This window comes from Trichoderma camerunense, assembly GCF_050948025.1.
Source record: "Trichoderma camerunense strain CBS 138272 chromosome Unknown V8C40scaffold_2, whole genome shotgun sequence".
NCBI classification, from domain to species: domain Eukaryota; kingdom Fungi; phylum Ascomycota; class Sordariomycetes; order Hypocreales; family Hypocreaceae; genus Trichoderma; species Trichoderma camerunense.
In genome coordinates this window covers 1,685,912-1,705,349 of record NW_028145368.1, presented here as the reverse complement: position 1 = coordinate 1,705,349, position 19,438 = coordinate 1,685,912, and the positions used below count along the sequence as shown (strand labels likewise).

Below are 19,438 nucleotides of genomic sequence, written 5' to 3'. Positions count from 1 at the left end.
AGCGCCTCCCGACTACTGGTTGGCCCGTGACGCCAAGCAGCAGGGTCCCAGAATCCTGGTCTGTCCTAGTCAGGGGTAAGGAGGCTGTGGAGCTTCTTTGAGCTTCTCCGAGACGGTTGGGGCATGTTACACTGTGTTTGCGCATCGCGTGTCCCGTACTGTGCGCCCAAGACAAGTCCATCGTATTCGAAGGCGATGCTACCGTTTTTTTGTTTCTCCCGAAGCGTGCGAAATGTATGCATGCTTTACTTCATGGGGAGCATATCCATAGAAGTTGCCACCACGTGTATCGTATCGATCGCGTATCATCAACGGCCTACCCTGACAACCTGACAACTTGAATATCTCTGCAATTGGGATTCTTAGCGACAGGGTGACCCTTCTCTGCGGCGATGCCGTCAGTTTTATCATCTCTCACACTGGCTCGGGTAAATGGTGCCACTGATGACAACCACTGACAAGTAGCACTGCTCCGTGCATGCAGATTGCTCCCAAGAAGAACTCGTACTAGAACTCGTACTTGTAGGGTCTTGACCTTGCAGGATGCCACTCCGACGATCTTCTTGCACTCAGACCAGCAGACTGGCGGCAGTAAGAACATGATGAACTTGATACTCCGCCTTGATACTACTCGTACTCCAGGCTTGGCAGGCATTCTGACTGCCACTCGCAGAGGCCGACCTGCCGCGATCAACGGCGGCGGAAGGGAAGCGAGGCGGACGTGAGTCGAAAAGGGGAGTTTTGTGTTTGAGAATTTTCCCCAATTGCCGGTTCCTCGCCTGATGTCGTCAGAGCTGGTTGGTACGGTCCTAGAGGCATGCTGTTAAGGGGCGCACTGTACAGGCTTGTCCAGACGCGACCCGCTCCAAAACCGCATCACACCCTTCTGCAGGAACACGGGCTGGTCTCCCATTTTGGCTGTTCTCTTCTTCGGTGGGAGGTAGCATATCGGCTCTTCTCAATTGGCCTCCCAGTTGATCTTTCACCATGCTGAACTTGCAGCCACACTAACACCATTGGGGTTTGAATCGCCGGATTTGTAACGGTACCGTGGATGGCATCGAGTTGGCATGCCATTGTAGCACTAGCAGTGGTAGTTCTCTGTTAGAACTATGCCTGTACAACATATACAACATAGCAACAAAGAAGAGACGGCACGTAAAGGGCCTTTCGCCGTTCACCATTAGCCTCCATGATGTCACCCCCACTGTCGGGTCGGTCGAAAGTCATCCATTGGATGCGTCGAATCGAGCCGTGGCGGGCGCGACAGCGACAAACTCTCGCGCAGACGTACGAGTAGCGCCATGCATTGCATGCTTTAGGGTCGCCAAGTGCGGTACTAGTATGGGGTTGGAGCTAATTCGAAGACTGCATCTGCGTACGTCTGAATAAGTACGAAAGGTTCCTCCTCGTACGGAGCAACTAGCAGAGCCGCTACTCGTAGGCGTTTGCACTTGCGAGTAGCACTACGGGTAGTGTAGTATAAACCGGGCAGAAGCTGAGATCCATGTCTCGTCCGTTGCGAATCGTGTCTAGTTTGAGCTGCCGAGGCTGCTAGTAGCAAGTATGTAGCTGTAGAAGGGTGCTATGTAGATTGAACAGATGGCAGGTCTGCCAAGAGCTAAGAGTCCTATTCTGTAAGTCCAAGAACGAATCATAGGAGGAGAGCTGCCATGGCATATTGGGACTTGTCCCGGAAGAGCGACGCCAAATTCCTGTCAGTTGCTTGGACAAGTGCCGCGGAAGTGCAAGTCTGTGCGTGCTTGTGTCTTGTACTACACACATGTTGGCTTGGACGAGCCACTTTGCTGGTGGTGCGAGCCCAATGCTACTCCGTACCACGGCAAGACACGGGACCGCTTCTACAGGTGCAGCATCGTGGCCTTGGGTTATCCCGGCTGGAAGATGCTCTGATGTTGAGCTCCGAGTCGGTCGGTGTCCAAGCTGTGGGGGCTTTGGGTCAAGCGAGGCTCAAAGGTGACGATCTCCGGGGGCTAGACCGCCTAGAGCTGCCACTTAGTTGAGCAGAAGCAGTAGCGCTGGTTGATCTTGATGCTCGTTCTTTTGTTTTCTCTCTCTCTTTGTTCAGCTTAGAAAACGGACACAAGTCCGGGAGACATCGCGGCCACAGAGGCTGTTTAGAGAAATGACTGCAGAGTAAGCCACCCCGGCGTTGCAATCAACAATGACGGCGCATTGTCTCGCCGAAGGCACGCATGCTCGCCCTTGGAACAACGCGCCAGTTGCGTGAGAGTTTGGCGTTGCCGGCGACAAAAGGGGAAGAGAGGGAAAGGGGACATGACATGGAGGCCGGCCGGTGGAACACCAGATCGACTTGGGGCACAACGTGCGAGTAAGTCGCGCATACTCGCCGCATACTTGCCCACTGGATGCTCCCCATATATCGACTGATGGGCGCCAGACAGCGGCCAGTTGGTGGCGTCGAGCTGTGCCGAGCTTCCAAGGGCCGTTTTGGAGCTACAAATACTCAAGTGCTTCACTTCGTATCTGTCTGTATTCGCCATGGCTCGACCGAATGGAGGAGTCGGCTAGGGACCCTTTCGGCGGCTGTTGTTCTTTCGAGGCTACGGTTCCTATCAGTGTGCATATTCGTATCTAGGTATGCACCCCGTGGGTTAGTACATACCTAGAGCAGGTAGGTTAGTAGTGAATGATGGTCCGGACCTTTTTGGCGCTGGTCCGCGAATCATGGAGCATCAGCCGGCGCCCGCTCAGCCAAACCATGCATGCATCAGGACGAACTTGTACGGAGCACAGTGGACACAGTTGCCCACGAGCTGAGCTGAGGTGGAAAAGAAGACATAACGAGACTTGCCTACATGTATTCAACAGCCGATAAGGTGGATGGCACAACGTGATGATCTGTCGCTCGGATGGAGACCAGTCTAGGCTGATGACGGCGAGCGGAGCAGTTTCATCCTCGTGGGTGAAGAAGGGTGAGAAGCACGTGTGCGTAGTAGATTGTGCGATTAGAACATCAAAGGTACCTGACGGAGTAGGTACATGAAGCTTAGCAGACTCGCAGCGCTGCAACCCTCTCAAAGGTCGCTTTGGGTTAGTGCTCAACTCCCGCAGTAGCAACTTGAACGTTTGGCCCGACCTGCACACGCACTACTGTAAGGCACTGCAGTAAGCGCTCATGCCAAGCAGCAGCACATCTGGTATTGACCTGAATTGAGCACTGCTGAATTGAGTGCTTGCAGGCTCTGGTAAGGCCAGGCTGAATCAGTCCATCAATACGGTACGGTACGACTCGATGCCTGGTACCTATAGTAGTACCTTGCAGCATGCGGTACGAGTACTCGTACCTTAGCACGGAGTGCCGACGCAGGCGAGCGTCTGTACCTGCAGCTCTCGCCTCCGAGTCCTTTTCGAGCGCGAGCCCGCGACCTGCTAACCCGACAACCCAGCAACACCAAACCACACAACCATTGGATCTCTGGCTGGACAGTCCTCGCACTGTGCGCTCAGGCGCTTGTAGAGTAGCGCTGGCCCAGAGGCTTCTTTGAGCACCGATTCTGCGGCCGGATTGTGCGAGTGCTGCAGCTAGCGGGCTGGCCAGGGTTGACAGGCAGGTTGACAGGGTTGGATTGGCCTGATGGGGCCATGGGAGGAACGGGACAGCAAGTACCTGGGCGCTACGTCGATGACGCCGTTGGCCGGCTCCGAAGCTCTTGTCCCCAGCCGGTACCCCTCCTCAACGACCCTGGCGCCAACGGCTGTCTAGAGCAGGCAAAAGCTCTGACCAGCTGGGTGAACCGGCGAATGCAGGGCCGCGCAGGGTTCGGGACAGTATGGAGGGAATAGAGGGGACTGTGGCTAGCCAGCCAGTTGAGTGCCTGGGCTGTTCCTGTTCCTGAGCCTGTGCCTGTCTGGAGCCTGTGCCTGGTCCGGTTCCAGTCCAGGCCAGCCTACCCGTGCGGTACCTGTGCGGTACCTGTCGTCCGTCGCACGTCCGTTGCCGCCAGTCTCCCCCCAACGCGAAACCGCTCCTGGCCACGCACAAGATGATTGATGTCCATGTATCCTACAAGTCTACAGTCTGTACCTGCGCTGGTATCCATACCTCTCGTACCTGCAGCTGCATCTGCGTCTGGACGAGTCGGGGGTGGTCAAGCCCTGTGCTGTGCAGCAGTGGTCTGTTTGCCGGCCGTGGAACTCGTGGGCAGAGGCAGCGGAGGCCCTGTACACAGAGGCTACAGGCACTAGCAATGCGGCTGCGATCCCTCGCCCACCCACTGGCAGCAGCGTTAGCCACTGGCAGCGCCCAGTTGTGCCCCCAGGCCGCCAGGGGACCCCCCCTCCCCAACCCACCGCCGCTCGCCTTTTTCTTCCCTCTGCCTCCTGTCCCCCGTTTTCTCTCCTCCGTCTTCCCCATCACCATCCTCGCGGCCATTGTCTCCTCCTTTTTTTCCCTTTCTCTCGTGTGTTTTCTTTCTTCACGTCACTCTCTTAATCTTCGGCCATTTCGGTTCCCGTCACTCTTTCCGGGACCATTCCATTCTTTCGGCTTCATATCCAAGGCCTGTCAATCGTTGCTGGGTAGACTCCGCTATTTCCATTCAACCATCGCCTTTGTTCCTTGCAAGGGTCCCAGACCACATTCTTTCTTTCTGGAACTCGACGCCGTTTTCTTTTTGGTTATACTCCCTGTCCTTGCCTACCTGTAGCATCAACACCAAACCAACCATACTTGTATTCGATCCCCTCGAGCGCCATTGTCGCCGCTTTCTCACCTCATTCCTTTTGAACCCCCAACGCTCCTCAGCCCTGATTCCACCGAGAGGGTTTAGCAACCGCGTTGCTGCGTCTCGTGCAATCATCTGTCCAAAGCAAACAGCTCGAACACGCCATCGACCATCGGCTACGAGCGATAAGACGAACTTGACGCGTACTCAATCGCCATGGCTACGGAGATTGAGCAGCCGCTGGCTTTGACGGCGGTCACACCAACTGCGCCCAGCCCAACTGGATCTGCCATTCAACACTCCTCGGATGGCACTCCTGGATCTGCCTCCAGACCCCTTCCTTCCCCTACCAGCGCCAATGGCCAGGCCAATGCCTCCCGGCGCCCGCCGCGCAAAAGCACTCTTACGCAGCAGCAAAAGAACCAAAAGAGACAAAGGGCCACACAGGACCAATTGACGACTCTCGAAATGGAATTCAACAAAAACCCGACTCCTACGGCTAGTGTTCGTGACAGAATAGCCGAGGAGATTAACATGACGGAGCGCTCTGTTCAGATTTGGTTCCAGAACAGGTATTTATGACTACATGGCAATCGGATGGGGATTCAGGGGCTGACATCTCTATAGGCGAGCCAAGATCAAGATGCTGGCCAAGAAGAGCCTCGAAACCGGCGAAGACATTGATTCAATTCCCGAGTCGATGAGGCAATATCTCGCTATGCAGGCTATGGAATCCGGTAAAGGGTTTGCTGGCAGCTATATGGGTCGCACTGGCCTGCTTCCTTTTGGCGGCGGCAACATGCTCTTTGGTGGTGACCAGAGCGCGCAGGGCAAAGTTTGTATGTCTGCCATGGAGTTTCCCTTCTTTTCTTGGCGCTCAACATACTGACCGATTTCCAGTGATTCACCATCTCACTTGTCGCTCCCTAAGCATTGGCAAATGGACGCGAGTTGGACAAAACACTATGGACCTTATCATCTTCTACTCGCCGGACAAGTGTACCATGACCTACTACATTAACAACGAGCAAGCTGGTTACAAGATCGAATACCCTTTCTCCCATATCAAGAACATTTGGCTGGAGAATGCAGACAACGACATGAACAAGCTGGCGGGCATCTTCATTGAGCTCAACCAACCACCTTACTTCATGATGGATGCAACCTCGTCGACTACGGGCTTTGACTACGTGAGTGACTTCACCGAGGATCAACAGGCCTCTCAGTGCTTGCTCCATCATCTGGGTGGCAACCCCAAGGTGCTGGCCAACCAGCTGGCCAAGCTTGTTTCTTTGGAATCTTTCATGAACCGCCACAACCCCCACAGCATTCGACAGGTTCACGCATATGCAGACCCTCATGCAATCTCGGCCTCGGCCCCGGTATCTCCCACAGCTCGACCCTCATCGCAGCCCAGCTTTGGTGCACCACCGATGGCCATGGCTCAGCAACAATGGGGGATGGCCCAAATGCACTCTGCTGCTAATATGCGGCCTCAGGGCCACAAGCGACAGCGTAGTCGCTCTGTTCCTGGGCCAATTGATTTTGCCATGTTCCAGAATCAGCCTATGCCCTCCTTCTATATTCAGCCTCCCGGTGATATGGCTGCTCAGCACAATCCAAACATTTATGCTCCAGTGCCACAGCAACCCAATGTGGCCCATAATTTGAGGATTGACACGCAAGCAGGCTTTGGTTTGGACATGCGACAATACCCAATGTCAGCCACGACTGCTTCGCCATCCGAGTTCCCACCGAGCCCTGGCTTTTTCCCTCCTGGTCAAGAGAATGGCCCATTGGCTCCATCGAATTACAGCACCCCCTATGGTGCCGCCTTTTTGTCGCCCATGGTCACTGCTGAAGCCAACATGCCTACAGCCATCTCTCCCCTTCCCTTCAATGGTCCTACTGAGCCTTCAATTGTCGAGCAATCCCCTCCCATGTCCATGATGGGCCGCCCTGGCTCCTCCGAAATGTACATGGGCCAGGATGGCTCATGCGCTGTTTCCGATGATGGCGTTAGCTTGAACGAAATGTACTCCAAACACTCCATTAATATGCCATTGCATGAGCACTCGCCCGGGAGCTATGTTCAGCACTCACAGGGAGATATTGACATGGACCAACTAGTTCACTTTGACGCTGTTGATCCAACTAGTCTATCACCCGAGACGATGCATCGGTAACTGGAAGAGTGATTTGGTGACATTTCTAATCTTGCTGCGCGCTGCTTTTAGCCCTTCATTGCCCTTTGGTCTTGCTTGGAATCATCATTATTGCGGAAGGGCGTTATTCGGTAATCCATACCATGGGAAACTTCATGATATCTTTTCTGTAAGACATCTTGGAGCTCATCTCGCCACACAAATTCTGTTTGCCCATCTTTTTTTTGTTAGCTGCCACCGGCGGTATAATACGTTTGGCTTGACCTACCCACCTGCCATCACACAATGCGGCCATGACGAATCTGCATGACGGTATCATTCTTTACATCGGTCATGCATGTCCGGTACAGCGATCGTACGAGTTATTTCTGCGCGTGGTGATTTTGCTCAGCCATATTTTTTTTTTATCTACCGCCCGCGCATTTATATCTTTGCTTGGTGAACTTAGTTGGTGGATGTATCTCATCCATCTACTTCATTATCTGCTTCTTTTTCTTTTCTTCACTATTTACTGTCCTCCACTTCCTCTTTTGGCCACCCGAGGCGTAATTGCCCGGGCGAATGCACAGCTTTCTCGCATCCTAAGGAGCTTAATTTTCTTTTGGCGCATATCATTAGTTAGGGGAGTTATCTTGCTTTTGCGTTTTGATGCCTTCAATTGGTTTGCAGCCCAGGAGGCGGTGACCCAGTCCATTTTTTTTGTTTTGTTTATCTTGGATTTTTTAATGGAAAAGCCGAGAGGTCAAAGGGATATATGGTGTAAGAGGTGGGAGACTTGTTTAAAAGTATAGCGGTGCGTGGAGTGCGGAGTGTGTGGGAAGCGAGGAGATAGACATTCTCCTGCGATGTAGATGGTGATGGCGATGGAGCAAGCATCGCGCTTTCGACTATTGAGTAACTTGTAGAGTTACTAGGGATATGGCATCTCATGTCTGCCAACCGTGAGCCTTGCAATAGTACTTTTTTGATGTTCAACCTTTCGTGCTAGCCTTTGTGTGTTTAGACCTTGAGTATATGTCATTGGTGAAGTTGCCACTTTGATATTGTCTTATAGATTGTAGAATAATGCGCGCTATACAGCCACTCACTGCCTCACCAGTTTCATGAAAGTGCTATTATTAGCTGTTGCAATGTGGCGTGCAAATACCTATACACAGCCTTGATCTCTTGTACCTCGTAATATCACTGGGTCTCGTACGTTACTCAAGCACTAAGCCTCATACTCCCTCGCCATCGAGCGGAAATACTGCCCGATGGATGGCATTGAGGATCAGTGGCTGAGGGTCAATGCGTGTGCAGGATTGATAGAGTAGTATCGTGAATACCACTTCCATCGGACCGGTTCTACGGGGAGAAACTACGCAAAGATCCAATGAATGAGATGTAAATGAACAACTAGGGATTGAATTATCTGCGACTAGGAAGCCGGTTAACCTACCCGCCGACATTTGACATGAGGTTAGCTAAACTGGAGATATTTTGCTGATATCCAATCATTAAGCGGTGGCATCAAATATATCGATCTTTTAAAGTTTGATTAGCACAGGGCATCTGGTTTAACAGACGAGATGGCGCAACGTCTAGTTACTCTCGGGCAGTTTTGCGGTGGGGCGTTGGAGATGGGCAGATCAGGCTAAGGAAGAAACTCAGAGGCTGTGTGTGAAGCAAAGCCTCGTTGGGCCTCGTAATCCTGGTGCGTCATATAAACCATGGCTCGTTTCAGAGGCCGAATCAGAGGGCAGGGGATACCTGCAGATGGTTTGAAGCGCCGCTGTGCCATGCATGTCCGGGGCACCAAGGATTGGGAATGGATGGAGGACAAGCCTCTGGGCATCAAACGTGACGTCCTGCCAAGTTTGAGTTGTTCCATAGGTGTGTGTGTGTGTGTGTGTGTGCCCATCTGCATCTGCATCTCCAGTTCTAGCATCCTTCATCGTTCGCGGTAGTTTCAATTGTTACGACCGCATTCATAAATATAGTGTTTGATTTTTTTGATATTTCTTTTGACATGGCGCGCTCCTTATTTCCATCTTGAGATTCTATTTCTGTATCAATGCTTTTGACAGCCGTCAGCACTAGACGTCATCGCGATGCCTCTTCCTCGGCACCAGCCGCTTTTGCCGGACGAGCCCAGCCACGCAGACGACGCCGAGCAAGAGGCTCTAGTCCAGGAGACAGTTCAAGATGGTACTGTCTCTAATGATTTACTAACATCTGAGAGCACTGCACTGCGAGGGGCTGGTCCCAGGCGCTCCCAAACAGACCCTATAGAACTAAGCACCCAGTCGCAGACATCGAGGAGAGTATCAGCGGAGCCCACAACGAGACCACATTTCAGCGAGCATTTTCATTCCAGCCGCGGCCCATCTGAAGGGAAGATGGCTCATGAAACTTCCCCGAGAGATGGGCTTTTGTCCACCGAAGTGACGTCCGTCAAACCATCCCCATCCAGTGGTATCAAGGAATTTGGGCGAAACAAGGCCACCGAGGCGAAGAAGAGGCATTGGATGCTTAGCTCTGAATGGAAAGACCATGCCGCAGCTGGCATACAACAGTTTTTCTGGGAGACTATTCTTCGTCGCAAGCCGCTTTTACCCTCAAAAGATGGACGCCATATCCCCCTCAATCCTACGGGCGTTGATCCCGGCGGCCTGATTGACGAACGCAGCAACAAACCATATATAAGCAATTTCATTCGTTCTAGTCGCTACACAGTCTACAACTTTGTTCCGAAGCAGCTCGTTTTTCAGTTTAGTAAGCTCGGAAACTTTTACCTCCTCATCATGGGTATTCTTCAGGTGATACCTGGTCTCAGCACCGTTGGGAGATATACAACCATTGCCCCGCTCATTGGCTTCGTGGCCTTTAGTATGGCAAAAGAAGGGTACGATGACTATAGACGATACCAACTCGATAAGTCAGAAAATCGAAGCATGACTTGGGTTTTGACACACGGCGTGAGGGAGGGCAGAGAGAGGCCAAGAATGTCGGGATGGCGAAATGCGATGAGGAGAAGACGGAGGGGGAATAAGAAAAGACTTGGGGCAGATGATGAAGATGTCATTCTGCAAGACATTGAAGAGGGAGCTCTCGCTAGGTTGGACGAGACAAACGACTGGATGAATATTCAATGGCAGCATGTCCAAGTTGGGGATGTGGTGCGTCTCCGCCGCGACGAATCAGTGCCTGCAGATATAGTCATGCTTCACGCTACGGGACCGAATGGTGTTGCATACATCGAGACGATGGCACTAGACGGCGAAACCAACCTCAAAGCCAAGCAAGCTTGCCCTCTCCTTGCAGAGAGATGCGGCACAGTTGAAGGGCTTCGGTCGACTCAGGCAACCGTTGTATCTGAGGACCCCAATCTCGACCTATACAACTTCGTGGGAAGAGTCACTGTTGATGGCGGTGAAACTGTACCTCTATCCATGAACAATGTCATCTACCGAGGATCGATATTACGAAACACTACAATGGCAATTGGGCTTGTGGTCAATTCGGGTGAAGAATGCAAGATTCGGATGAACGCGAATAAAAACGTCCACGCCAAAAAGCCAGCCATGCAGTCTACGATTAACAAGATGGTCCTTTTCCAAATCACAATCGTTCTCTCACTCGCAATCGGGTTTACCATCGGATATAACATATGGAAAAGCGGAACAGAGGACAAGTCTTTCTATGTTGTCCAGAGTGGTGTCTACGACGCAAGTGTGCCATTTAAGCAGATCTTTTTCGGATTCCTCATCATGTTCAACACGTTGATTCCTTTGTCTCTATATATCAGTTTAGAGATTGTCAAGATCGGACAGCTCTTCTTACTGCAGGACGTGGACATGTACGACCCAGTCACGGACACTCCCATGGTGGCCAATACAACGACCATTTTGGAGAACCTTGGCCAGGTTAGCTACGTGTTTTCGGATAAAACGGGGACGTTGACGGAGAACCTGATGCGTTTTCGAAAGTTGAGCGTTGCGGGCGTTGTCTGTCTTCATGATATGGATATCCAAGGGGAGAGTACCAGAGCAAAGGGGAAGCAACCCATGTTGGCTAATGCTCCTGTGGACATGAAAACTGAAGAACTACTTGATTATATTCGTCGTCGACCAAATACCCCCTTTTCTCAAAAGGCGAAACAGTTTTTGCTATGCATAGCCCTTTGTCACACCTGCTTGCCCGAAACCAACGAAAGCGGAGAAATCGAATATCAGGCCGCATCTCCCGATGAGCTGGCCCTTGTTGAGGCGGCACGGGATCTGGGATATATTCTCATTGACCGACCAGCTCAGTCCATCAAACTGCAGATGCAAGGCGCAGATGGCTCACTGGAGACAGAAACTTACCAAGTACTTGACGTGATCGAGTTTAGCAGCAAAAGGAAGCGGATGTCCATCATCGTTAGAATGCCCGACAATCGGATCTGTGTCTTTTGTAAAGGCGCAGACAATGTCATCATGGCGCGTCTCAGGCTTAATCAAGTGGCTGCCCAGAAGGCTAAAGATGTCAATCGAAGAGCGAGCGTCAGAAAAACATTCGAGCAGGATAAAGCAATCAAACGTATGAGTAGTCAGATCAGCAGAAAGAATTCGACGCGGAACAGCTTTGGCGTGGCACGAAGCAAATCAACCGCTGGACTTGAAGGGCTGAGAACCAATATCGCAAGGCGCTCCACAGATCTTAACCGGCTCTCACAAGCTGAAGAAATGGCTTCGTGGCTTCATAGGCGAAATACGGAGGAGATTGTGACTCCTCGGCCTTCGACTGATGTGCTGTGGAGTCCTAGGCAAAGCTTGGGCCGTATGCCATCGTGGGACTACAGGGACTATGCAGGCGACGACGACGAGCGAATAGACGAATTGGTGGCTGCGGATGAGGCGACGATTTTCGAAAAGTGCTTCCAGCATGTGGATGACTTTGCTGTCGAGGGACTGCGGACGCTGTTGTACGCATATCGACACATCGACGAGGATACCTATGCACAATGGAAAGCTTCATACAGGGAAGCGGAAACGAGCCTGGTGGACCGTCAGGAGCGCATCGAAATAGCTGGAGAGAAGATCGAAGAAGGGTTCGAGCTTGCTGGTGCCACAGCCATAGAAGACAAGCTCCAAGAGGGAGTTCCGGAGACAATTGACAAGCTCAGGCGAGCAAACATCAAAGTGTGGATGCTTACAGGCGACAAGAGAGAGACTGCCATTAATATCGGGCATTCGGCACGAGTGTGTAAGCCGTTTTCGGAGATTTATATATTGGATTCATCCAAGGGCAAATTGCAGGAAGCCCTGATGACAACGCTCACTGAGGTTGCGCGAGGCATGGTGCCTCACTCGGTTGTGGTTGTGGATGGGCAGACCTTGGCTGTGATCGATGCCGATGACGAACTTGCCGCCTTGTTTTATGACCTAGTTGTACGAATCGACTCGGTCATCTGCTGCAGAGCATCGCCCTCGCAGAAAGCTAACCTGGTCAAATCCATAAGGAAGTTTGTCCCCAAGAGCATGACTCTGGCCATTGGCGACGGTGCCAACGACATTGGCATGATTCAAGCCTCGCACGTGGGCATTGGCATCTCTGGCCGTGAAGGCCTGCAAGCAGCGAGGATAGCGGATTATTCGATTGCCCAGTTTCGGTTCCTTCAGAAATTGCTGTTTGTACACGGGCGATGGAACTACATCCGGACGGGCAAGTACGTCTTGGCTACGTTTTGGAAGGAGACTTTCTTTTTCCTTATACAAGCGCAATTTCAACGTTTCAATGGCTATACAGGTACTTCTCTCTACGAGTCGTGGAGTCTCACGCTATTCAACGGCGCGTTTACTTCACTGCCGGTGATTCTGTTGGGAATCTTTGATAGGGACTTGCAGCCGGCGACGCTGCTGTCCGTGCCGGAGCTTTATACCTTTGGGCAGCAGAGAAAAGGATTCAACTTGTTCCAGTATCTGGGCTGGATGGTCATGGCTGTTGCTGACAGCGTTGTTACGTTCTACTTTGTGCTGGAGGCGTTTCAAAGTATTCTGTTTACGGAAGATAACGGGCTCTATGCGATGGGGACGATATGTTTCAGCGTTGGCGTTATTTTCATCAACACAAAGCTGCTGTAAGTACTATACGCCATCTCACCATTCACATGTGGATGTTTTCAAGGACTTTGATACTAATTTGCATATTTTATATAGGCTTTTGGAGTTTCACAGCAAGACTTTGATCCCGCTGATTGGCCTTGCCGTAGAAATCACAGGATGGTTCCTATGGAACCTGATACTATCCGCCATATACCAAAGAACCATCGGTCCAATAATAGTGAGAGACGAGTTCATACATAATTTCGGTCCACGGCTATCCTGGTGGACGTCACTTATCCTTGGATTAGTCACCCCTATCATCATGGAGTTGGCCGTGCAAGCAGTCCGTCGCGTATACTTCCCAACAGACCAAGACTTGATGCAGCGTATAGAAAAGGACGCTAACTCGAAAGAAATCCTCAAGAAATACGCCATGGATGGAGGTGCTGATGTAGAAGCTGGGAACACGCAAGGCATTGAGCTGGAAGAAATGAGGCTGCCAAGTGACCAGAGAGAAGAAGGCGTCACACTACTGGCGGATCACGATAGGAGTCAGAGTCCACAGCCAGTGAGCGCGGTTTCAAGGAGGAGCTTTCACGAACTGGGACAGAGGAGATCACTTAGGGTGAGCCATGACGATTATCGGCCGCCAGGGTTTACGCCGTTGGTGGAAGAGGGGGAGAATGCGCTTGAAGAGGTTGATACGAGGAGAGAGAGGGGATGAGAACCCCCTCTGAGGAGAAAACGGGAGAAAAAAGAGGACAAATTTCTTTCTTTCTTTTCTTTTTGAAATGACGTTGGTATAGAGGATGTTTGGTACTTTTGGCATAGCGGTTTGAGGTTTCCATTTGTGAGGGTGGCTGATACGACATGAGATATGACAACATGATTAAATTGGTAGCTAGCTTTGGTAGAATATTGATTTACGCTTATGATTACGATGAGAATTGAGTATCAGGTTCCAAATTTAGCGTCTAAAAACAAGAGCGGTGAAGAGTCATTGCGAACATGCAAGAACTAGATTCCTCCCTCGCATTGGAGTGAAAATCCCAAGAGCCTATCAAACTCACACGAACACGAACACGAAGCACACAAGACATTGTCTTAGATTAGCACTCATTGTCTCCCACTGTCTCATCCACTCGCACCAAAACCTTGCCGCTCGCATGCAGGCCTCCTAGCTTAGCGTATGCCTCCTTGACATGCTCGAAGCTCCAGATGCTGTCTCTGACGACGCGGATCTGGCCCCCGCCCAGCATGTCGGCAATGCGCTGGCGGTCCTCAAGCGAAGGCTCCATCATCGAGACGCCCCGCCAGAGACGGCCTACGCCGCCGAGCCAGCGGCTGACGGGCCACCATTCGTTGAGCTTCATCTGCACGACAGCGCGCAGGAAGTTCGGGACCGAGAAGTCAGGGGGCTTGATCCCGACAGAGGAGTACGTGCCCGTGGGAACGAGGTAGGCAGGGGAGTGCACGTAGAGAGATTGGTGGCCCAGCGTGTCAATGACGGCGTTGAAGGGATTGGAGCGGAAGCGAGATGCGAGATAAGCCGGGAGGTCGTTGTACTGAGTGTAGTCGATGGTCTCGTCGGCCCCGAGGCTTTCGACTAGCCGAGTATTTCGGCCACTGCAGATGCCGACGATGAAGCCTTCGGGCCCGACGACCTGGCGAGCCATCTGGACGACCAGAGTGCCGATGCCACCGCTGGCAGCGTTAACAAGGACACGGTCACCGGGGCTTGATGTCGGACTCGACAATCTGCTGATGAGCCGTCATGCCGGTGAGGAGGCAGCCGGCCGCGTCCGCGAAGGGGGCCGAGGTCGGCTTGTGGACGGCAAAGCGGGCCGGGATGGCGACATATTCGGCCAGGGCACCGGTGCCCGTTGGGAGGGCGTGGCTGGCCGGTAGCATGGCCATAACTTTGTCACCTTTGCGGAAGCGAGTCTGAGTGTTGCTCTCAGCGCCATCAGGACTTATAGGGCTAGCATCTTCAGTAGCATTATTGGGCCCATCGCCATCGTTTACCTTGGCGTGAGGATGCCAGACGTCCTGGACGACTCCAGATAGATCCATTTCTGGGATACATGTCTCGTTGCGCAGAAAAGCAGGGATAAGAGTCATTTGGAGGATGGCGCCGACGTTAAGGCCTGCAAAGGCCACCTTGACAAGAATCCATTCCTCGGGGAGAGCAGGTTCGGGAGGAAAAGCTGGTATGGGCCGGGATTCTGTGAGAGAAAGCACATCTGAAGGGGAGCCACGCCGGGAGAATGTCCAGGCTCGCGATGTTGTGGTCGCCATGGGCTATGGTAGATACGCTCGATATACGGACTCGGGGGTATATAGAAGTCACTAGGAGTTCACTTTGAATTCCTCGCCTTTGGTCGAATAAATCATGATTATAGCGGGAGGATGCAGAGAGAGCGAGAAATAAAGAGCGAGCGAGCTGTCTGCTTCACATTGTGTTGTTAGCTTGGTTTTGGCTACGGCTGAGGCTGAGGCTGAATGAAGCTTATCTGTGAGGATGCAACGACTGGTTCACTGGGAGTGGGGTTTCACAGAAGAGACGAGCTTCCGAAATGCCACCTGTTCTTCTTCTTCCTTCTCCATCCTTTTCAGCTTCAGCTGCATCCAAAAGGGCTGGGACCAGAAAGGCACGAGGTGGCTTTGGAAGTCTTGGATTAGGCTTGGCGGGTTGGTGCAAAGGGGCGGTACAAGCCACCCGTATGCAGCGGTTAGTCAAACCAACGTTGGTTGTCAAGCATGTAAGTAGAATGTAGCTAAGTTATTACTTGCCACTGAAGCCACTGGAGGCTTGGACACAGTAATAGGGGATGAACCGCAATGGCTTGTTAAGCTTAAACTGAGGACATCGAGACCTTGTAAGAGTAGAAGTTGCCTGGTATGGTTTTCTAGATCCTGGTTAAGATCCTTGTACCTGCACTCACTGTGACAAGAGGTTGATTTTCTGTGGGTCATCTGCTTCGATCTTCAGGGTGCCTAGGAAACGGACAGGCTACAGAATTAAAGCCTGATATACCGTTCATCAATTTTCGAGAGGAGATTCGAAGCGGAATCTGAAACCTCACTAGGCGTAATGAATAGTGTTGCCTGTCAGGTATCCAAAACTACCGTAATGGATTTGGTTGTGCCTAACAGGCACCAAGATTGCATCGTAAGTCCAGATCCAATATACGCATCGCCTAAGTGGTTGAAGTGCGCTTGCGTTTAAGTGTAGACGCGCATTTCGAAACTCCGCCGCGATGCCCAAGAAGGGAAAAATAGGTAAGCGATGGAGTTGAATCAAAATCGAGATTCCGAAACGGATCAGAGTGCCGTCTGAATGTTCCAGAAGACTCGAGCCGTATTGTTTGCATCACTCCTGGCACTTGCAGAACTAAAAAAAGGGCCATCTAATTTCGGCTGTAGTGTTCCTATCGGGGCCGCTGCCGTTAATCTCTCTCGAGCTGTCACAGACGTCATCGAGGTACTCGTATTGCTGTCAGATATATTCAGCCAAGCCAGTACTCCGTAATACTGCCAGTAATATTGGCATGTGCTTGGCCACCAGTCTAGCCTGTGATGCGGCAGCTTTTGGTTCCGGGCGTTTGCGCGCCGCCAGAAGTCCAAATCGAGCAACTCTTCGTGGCATGTCACGTATATAAGGCTGCACATGATGTATTAGTGGTGCCAGAGGTGCTTGTAGCAGCAGCACCAGGTCGAATGGACGCCAACTCCGTGCGCCATGTCTGGTTCGGATGAGCTGGAGGTTGTGCAAAAACGCATTAGCCAAGTCTGGTGATTGTTCCAGCCCTCCGCAGGCCTTGGGAGCCGGGGTGCGGACTTGCGAAGCGGATTCGTGTGGGTTTATCCGACCCTTCGGACGACGGCAAGGACCCGAACCCCGGGACGAGACGATGCAGGACAAGCAGCCGCGCGCCCACAAGCAGCTCTAACCTTATGGGTCTGTGAATTGGTACTGTACAGTATCGTGGGCGTGGTCATTGGCGTGGCTTCCTGGAGGAGCGCCGGCGCGACGCCTTTTTCTGAGAGGCGTCCATGGAGGCCACGGAGGAGGGGGGTCGCAGAAGAGGGCTCGGCCGATTAGCTGCCAATGCGAAATCAAGCCGAGCAAAACGAAGAGACGAGGACTAAAGAGGCCAATCGGAATCGCCTCCATCCGTCGACTGGCGCCAAAGCATCACAGAGTCATCCCGTGCTGATCTCGGACCTTGTTCCCCAATTGCGCAAATTCTGCAAATTCTGTAAACGGAGAAAACGAACAAAGAGTCACCTACTTGGTCACACGCCAGACCCACGATGCCGGAGGGCGAGGCTGCGACCTTGCACCGGGCTTAATCGCAGTGTTTTGGGGGGATTCGGATCCGATCCGGCTCCTGAAGATTCCGACGATGGATTTTGCAATCATCATGCCCGTAAACGAAATGAGCACAGGCACAAACAAGGACGGCGGCCAAGCATTCCTCAATAGGGCATTGGAGGCCTTGTTGGAAATGAAAGCCTTCCCCTTTGGAGGCCATCATCCTCTGCAATTGGAAATAAGCCACGTATTCCGCGTAATGCCGTCGAATCGTGGCGCCCAAGACACAAGACACAGAGCTCCATCCATACGCGGCCTTGGCCAATATCAAACCTCGATGCCCGTCTAATACTAGCACGGCCGCATCAACTGTGCTGTAAACCGTATGGCTCCTGGAAATGGATGCCGTTTAAATCACGCCTGAGTCATCAGTGTTGTAGCCTAGCCTTCAGCCGCTGCGCACTGCCACGTCTTGGGTTTCGCCAATCCTGTGTCCCCCTGCCTGGCCTCGGGACTTTTCGAAGCTCGCTGATAATTTCTCGGGTGAAGTGAGGGCGATACGTCAGAAAGCGCCGCCAGGAGAAATGAGCATGACGAAGACAGGATTTAGACTTTGTTGCTGACTCTTTGCCGCCGTTGGAGTTCGATGTTGTGCTTTGCCAGGAGAAGAAAGACCTGGAAGAAGTTTGGTCGAGTCACCCTTGCACCACAAAAATAGCTCCACCTGGAGTTGCTAAAAGGTACTGAAAATTAGACGACTGGTCGTACGGAGTAGCGACCAAAGGTACGCGATCAGGAGGTACTGGGTACCTGGCGTAGAGCGTAGTAGGGCGTAATAGCGTAATAGGAGCCAATTCTTCTCTGGAAGCTTCAAGTATACGCGAGTATATGTATATAGCAGCCTCGTACCTGCTGTCCGGCGGAACGAAAGCGAGCAAAGGCGCTGAGTACCTGGAAGGAGGAAGAAACAAGAAACTCAATCCCGCTTCCTTCCCTAGGTACTAAACCATACGTAGTACCTCATTGTGTTTGATATTTTCTTATTTCTTTTCTTTCTTTTTTATCTCAACTTTCATCTCTCCGTTTCTCACTTATTTTTTCTTTTTCTTCCATTCTTTTTGCCCTGGCTGTAAGGCTTCGATTCTTCTGTCATCGCGCTGGTTCTGACGTCCCCGCTGCCAAGTTCGCCGCTGACCAACTAGCCTCGAGCTTCAAGTTTGTTTGGAATTTTCTCTCCGCTGCCTCCGTTCTAGGGACCGCGGCAGCGATAGCCGAGTACGCGAACCTTGATTTTTGTTTCTGGAGCTGAAAGGATTGCCATCAGTGATCCTGACTGCTGCAAGGCCAACGAGCCACTGGATGCTTACATCACGCCCTGCCCTGCAGCTAGGTACGAATACACAAGGCGCAACGTGAACCAACTCACGCACGCGATCACACGCACACTGCCGCTTCCTTCCCTTCAGCTCGGTATAAACTACCGCTGTATTATAAATTGTCTGGTACCTGGCGCGAGAAACCGCTAGGCCCTGACGTCGGGCGCAACACACGAACGGAATAACGGACATACGGACGACATTTCCACGGCCTTTTGACAACTTTCGTCCAGCCCTGCGCTGCTTCACCATCTTATATCTAAGCAAACAACCTTTCTCCTCCGCAATTGACGCCGTTCCAGCGCTGCGGAATACCTTAGCAGGTAGCGGAAAGAGGCCAACGGGAGAGAGGGTCTGGTTAGTAAGGGCTGCGGAAAGGGCCCACGGCTGCGGAAGACATTCAATAAGAAGCTGAACATCTTCCCGTCGCCGCCGCCGTCTCCGCCGTCCGTATTCCTGGCCGGACATACCACTGACGTCTGCTTGTTTGTGCCATTGAATACCACTTCTAACCTACGGCATTTTGCCTTGCATCCGGCAGCGCACGGGATCACATCACAGCCTGGCACTTCATTTCTCGGTCCCAACGTCATCTCCACCGCTGCCCTTTGCAATACGCGTATCTAGAATAGCCATTTCGTCCGTTTTCCGGCTCCCTGGCTTGTCCGGACACCTAAGAACTCTCCGGTACTTTGTTAAGCACCAGGGCCTAGGTGTTCTTCCGCCCCCCATAACCTCTGATTCTCTTAGAGGACTGCCCGCCGTCTACTTTCATTCTTCGTCAATTACTGCGACTCCGTGCTTC

At 52.1% G+C, this 19,438-nt stretch overlaps 6 protein-coding genes across 6 annotated transcripts; 3 read left to right on the top strand and 3 right to left on the bottom strand.

The window, feature by feature from the left end:
- Window positions 1-862: 862 nt before the first annotated feature.
- V8C40DRAFT_233185 (uncharacterized protein) lies at window positions 863-1,153 on the bottom strand. The gene has a single exon (XM_083213303.1). It carries the CDS (start codon window positions 1,075-1,077, stop codon window positions 877-879), a length of 201 nt encoding a protein of 66 aa, XP_083077975.1. The 5' UTR covers window positions 1,078-1,153; the 3' UTR covers window positions 863-876.
- A 3,548-nt stretch (window positions 1,154-4,701) lies between these two features.
- Window positions 4,702-7,031, top strand: V8C40DRAFT_98131 (homeobox domain-containing protein). Its single transcript, XM_083223695.1, has 3 exons — window positions 4,702-5,281; window positions 5,337-5,548; window positions 5,610-7,031. Exons 1-3 carry the CDS (start codon window positions 4,926-4,928, stop codon window positions 6,893-6,895), a joined length of 1,854 nt encoding a protein of 617 aa, XP_083077974.1. The 5' UTR covers window positions 4,702-4,925; the 3' UTR covers window positions 6,896-7,031.
- Window positions 7,032-7,755, top strand: V8C40DRAFT_98132 (uncharacterized protein). The gene has a single exon (XM_083223696.1). It carries the CDS (start codon window positions 7,168-7,170, stop codon window positions 7,663-7,665), a length of 498 nt encoding a protein of 165 aa, XP_083077973.1. The 5' UTR covers window positions 7,032-7,167; the 3' UTR covers window positions 7,666-7,755.
- Window positions 7,756-8,801: 1,046 nt separating this feature from the next.
- Window positions 8,802-13,902, top strand: V8C40DRAFT_98027 (uncharacterized protein). Its single transcript, XM_083223692.1, has 2 exons — window positions 8,802-12,974; window positions 13,054-13,902. The coding sequence occupies exons 1-2, from the start codon at window positions 8,965-8,967 to the stop codon at window positions 13,661-13,663; spliced, it is 4,620 nt and encodes a 1,539-aa protein (XP_083077972.1). The 5' UTR covers window positions 8,802-8,964; the 3' UTR covers window positions 13,664-13,902.
- Window positions 13,814-15,237, bottom strand: V8C40DRAFT_282574 (NAD(P)-dependent alcohol dehydrogenase; the record flags this gene model as incomplete). Its single annotated transcript, XM_083221811.1, has 2 exons — window positions 13,814-14,643; window positions 14,672-15,237. 2 exons carry the CDS (start codon window positions 15,235-15,237, stop codon window positions 14,049-14,051), a joined length of 1,161 nt encoding a protein of 386 aa, XP_083077971.1. The 3' UTR covers window positions 13,814-14,048.
- Window positions 15,238-18,087: 2,850 nt separating this feature from the next.
- Window positions 18,088-19,336, bottom strand: V8C40DRAFT_98093 (uncharacterized protein). Its single transcript, XM_083223694.1, has one exon. It carries the CDS (start codon window positions 19,099-19,101, stop codon window positions 18,469-18,471), a length of 633 nt encoding a protein of 210 aa, XP_083077970.1. The 5' UTR covers window positions 19,102-19,336; the 3' UTR covers window positions 18,088-18,468.
- Between the last annotated feature and the right edge of the window lie 102 nt (window positions 19,337-19,438).

Coding starts and splice junctions, on each gene's coding strand:
- V8C40DRAFT_98132 (XM_083223696.1), top strand. CDS start 7,168: ATGACGAATCTGCATGACGGTATCATTCTTTACATCGGTCATGCATGT.
- V8C40DRAFT_98093 (XM_083223694.1), bottom strand. CDS start 19,101: ATGTCCGGCCAGGAATACGGACGGCGGAGACGGCGGCGGCGACGGGAA.
- V8C40DRAFT_98027 (XM_083223692.1), top strand. CDS start 8,965: ATGCCTCTTCCTCGGCACCAGCCGCTTTTGCCGGACGAGCCCAGCCAC. Junction 12,975..13,053: donor TTCATCAACACAAAGCTGCT/GTAAGTACTATA, acceptor TATTTTATATAG/GCTTTTGGAGTTTCACAGCA.
- V8C40DRAFT_98131 (XM_083223695.1), top strand. CDS start 4,926: ATGGCTACGGAGATTGAGCAGCCGCTGGCTTTGACGGCGGTCACACCA. Junction 5,282..5,336: donor CAGATTTGGTTCCAGAACAG/GTATTTATGACT, acceptor ACATCTCTATAG/GCGAGCCAAGATCAAGATGC. Junction 5,549..5,609: donor GAGCGCGCAGGGCAAAGTTT/GTATGTCTGCCA, acceptor ACCGATTTCCAG/TGATTCACCATCTCACTTGT.
- V8C40DRAFT_233185 (XM_083213303.1), bottom strand. CDS start 1,077: ATGGCATGCCAACTCGATGCCATCCACGGTACCGTTACAAATCCGGCG.